Source organism: Symphalangus syndactylus, chromosome X (assembly GCF_028878055.3).
Source record: "Symphalangus syndactylus isolate Jambi chromosome X, NHGRI_mSymSyn1-v2.1_pri, whole genome shotgun sequence".
In the NCBI taxonomy this organism is placed as follows: domain Eukaryota; kingdom Metazoa; phylum Chordata; class Mammalia; order Primates; family Hylobatidae; genus Symphalangus; species Symphalangus syndactylus.
The window spans coordinates 37,153,227-37,155,970 of NC_072447.2; the positions used below are offsets into that span (position 1 = coordinate 37,153,227).

General features: G+C 40.8%; 1 protein-coding gene across 1 annotated transcript; it reads left to right on the top strand.

Annotated features, from left to right (window-relative positions):
• The first annotated feature begins 204 nt into the window (after nt 1-204).
• Nucleotides 205-2,170, top strand: DDX53 (DEAD-box helicase 53). Its single transcript, XM_055267414.2, is given in 4 exon segments — nt 205-985; nt 988-1,949; nt 1,951-1,977; nt 1,979-2,170. Coding segments are annotated over 4 exon segments (1,881 nt in total). The 5' UTR covers nt 205-285.
• The last annotated feature ends 574 nt before the right edge of the window (nt 2,171-2,744 follow it).

Sequence of the window (2,744 nt, forward strand, 5' to 3'; positions counted from 1 at the left end):
ATAAATAAATAAATAAATAAATTTGCGTCACAGACGCCTGCTTACCTCACCCCAGTCCAAGCCCTGTGATTGGTCAGGCCATCAAAGCCTCGCCCCTACACGACATGGACTTCAACATCAAACACTGGTTTCTGGGGCAACTGCTGTGTAGCTATGTGACTAGCACCCGGAAATAATTGCCACCGCCATCTTTTGGTGCAGAAGGTGACGGGAAAGAGGCCGCAGACCTGAACTGCCAACCATATGTAGGCGAGAAGCCGGAGCCGATACTCCCACTATCCCACAATGTCCCACTGGGCCCCAGAGTGGAAGAGGGCGGAGGCTAATCCAAGAGACCTTGGGGCCAGGTGGGATGCCAGGGGCAGCAGAGGCAGTGGCTGGAGTGGCCCCTTCGGCCATCAGGGACCGAGAGCAGCAGGCTCCCGTGAACCACCACTCTGCTTTAAAATAAAGAACAATATGGTTGGTGCGGTCCTTGGTCACAGTGGATCAAAAATAAAATATCTACAACATTCGACAAACACTAAAATACAGATCATAAAAGGGGAATCTGAAGCAAAAGTCAGAATTTTTGGCAATAGGGAAATGAAAGCAAAGGCCAAAGCGGCTATAGAAACACTTACTAGAAAACAAGAAAGCTACAACTCAGAATCCAGTGTGGATAATGCTGCATCCCAATCCCCTATTGGAAGAAATCTAGGCAGAAATGACGTTGTTGGAGAAGCTCAGCCATTGTCAAATTTGGATCGCATTAGGGCAGCAGTCGTGGAGTACGAAAAGAGAAAATGGGCAGATCTACCACCAGTTAAGAAAAACTTTTACATAGAATCCAAAGCAACAAGCTGCATGTCTGAAATGCAGGTGATTAACTGGAGAAAGGAAAATTTCAACATAATGTGTGATGACTTGAAAAGTGGTGAAAAGCGTCTCATCCCAAAACCAACTTGTAGGTTTAAAGACGCTTTTCAGCAATACCCTGATCTTCTGTAAAGATCACAAGGGTAGGGATTGTAAAGCCAACGCCAATTCAGTCACAGGCGTGGCCAATTATTCTACAAGGAATAGATCTTATAGAAGTTGCACAAACCGGAACAGGGAAAACACTGTCCTATTTAATGCCTGGGTTTATTCATCTTGATTCTCAACCAATATCTAGAGACCAAAGGAATGGGCCTGGGATGCTAGTCCTTACACCCACTAGAGAGTTGGCTCTTCAGGTGGAAGCTGAATGTTCAAAGTATTCATATAAAGGTCTCAAAAGCATTTGCATATATGGTGGTAGAAATAGAATTGGACAAATAGAAGATATTGGCAAAGGTATAGATATCATTACTGCAACTCCTGGGAGGCTGAATGACCTACAAATGAATAACTCTGTCAACCTAAGAAGCATTAGCTACTTGGTTATAGATGAGGCAGATAAAATGCTGGATATGGAATTTGAACCCCAGATAATGAAGATTTTATTAGATGTGCGCCCAGACCGACAGACTGTTATGACAAGTGCAACTTGGCCAGATACTGTACGTCAACTAGCACTTTCTTATTTGAAAGATCCTATGATTGTTTATGTTGGTAATCTGAATCTAGTTGCTGTAAATACAGTGAAGCAAAATATAATTGTTACCACAGAAAAAGAAAAACGAGCTCTCACCCAAGAATTCGTAGACAACATGGTACCCAATGACAAAGTCATCATGTTTGTCAGCCAAAAACATGTTGCTGATGACTTGTCAAGCGACTTCAATATCCAAGGCATATCTGTAGAATCATCACATGGCAACAGTGAACAGAGTGATCAAGAGCGAGCATTAGAGGACTTTAAAAGTGGAAACATAAAGATACTGACTGCAACTGATTTAGTATCCCGAGGTCTTGATCTTAATGATGTCACACAGGTATATAATTACGATTTCCCAAGGAATATTGAAGTATATATACACAGAGTAGGGTACATTGGATGGGCAGGAAAGACTGGCACGTCAGTTACCCTCATCACTCAGATTCGAAAATGGCCGGTGAATTGATTAAAATTCTGGACAGAGCAAATCAGAGTGTTCCGGAAGATCTTGTAGTAATAGCTGAGCAATACAAGTTAAATCAACAAAAGAGGGACACAGAAACACGATCAAGAAAACCTCGACAAAGACGCAAGGAGTTTTATTGTTAAGTTGAAAAGTTGTACCAGGCTACTGGAAGATTCCAGGCATGTTAAAGATATACAGTATTGAATATATATAAGGAAGTATTGGAAACATACTAGCCATTTGAAGACACAACTAATTCTTAAATAATACTGCTAAACTTTCAATACTGTGTATGTTCCTTAATTTTAAAAAACTCTCAAAAATGAGAGAGTGAGAGACTGTGTGAAGAAAAAGTAAATGTCATGTGTTGGTTAAAGTTTAATTTCTCTTAAAAATACTTTTATTTTAGGTTTGGGGGTATATGTGAAGGTTTGTTAAATAAACACGTGTCATGGGGGTTTACTGTACATATTATTTCGTCACCCAGGTATTAAGCCCAGTGCCCAATAATTATCTTTTATGCTCTTCTCCCTCCTTCCACCCTCCCCCATCAGCTAGACCCCAGTGTCTGCTGTTTCCTTCTTTGTATTCATAAATTCTCATCATTTACTTCCCACTTATAAGTGAGAACATGTGGTATTTGAGTTTCTGTTCTTGTGTTAATTTTATAGTCTGCCATGTCCATTTGTCTTCTCTAAAACACTTGGTAGAAGACAA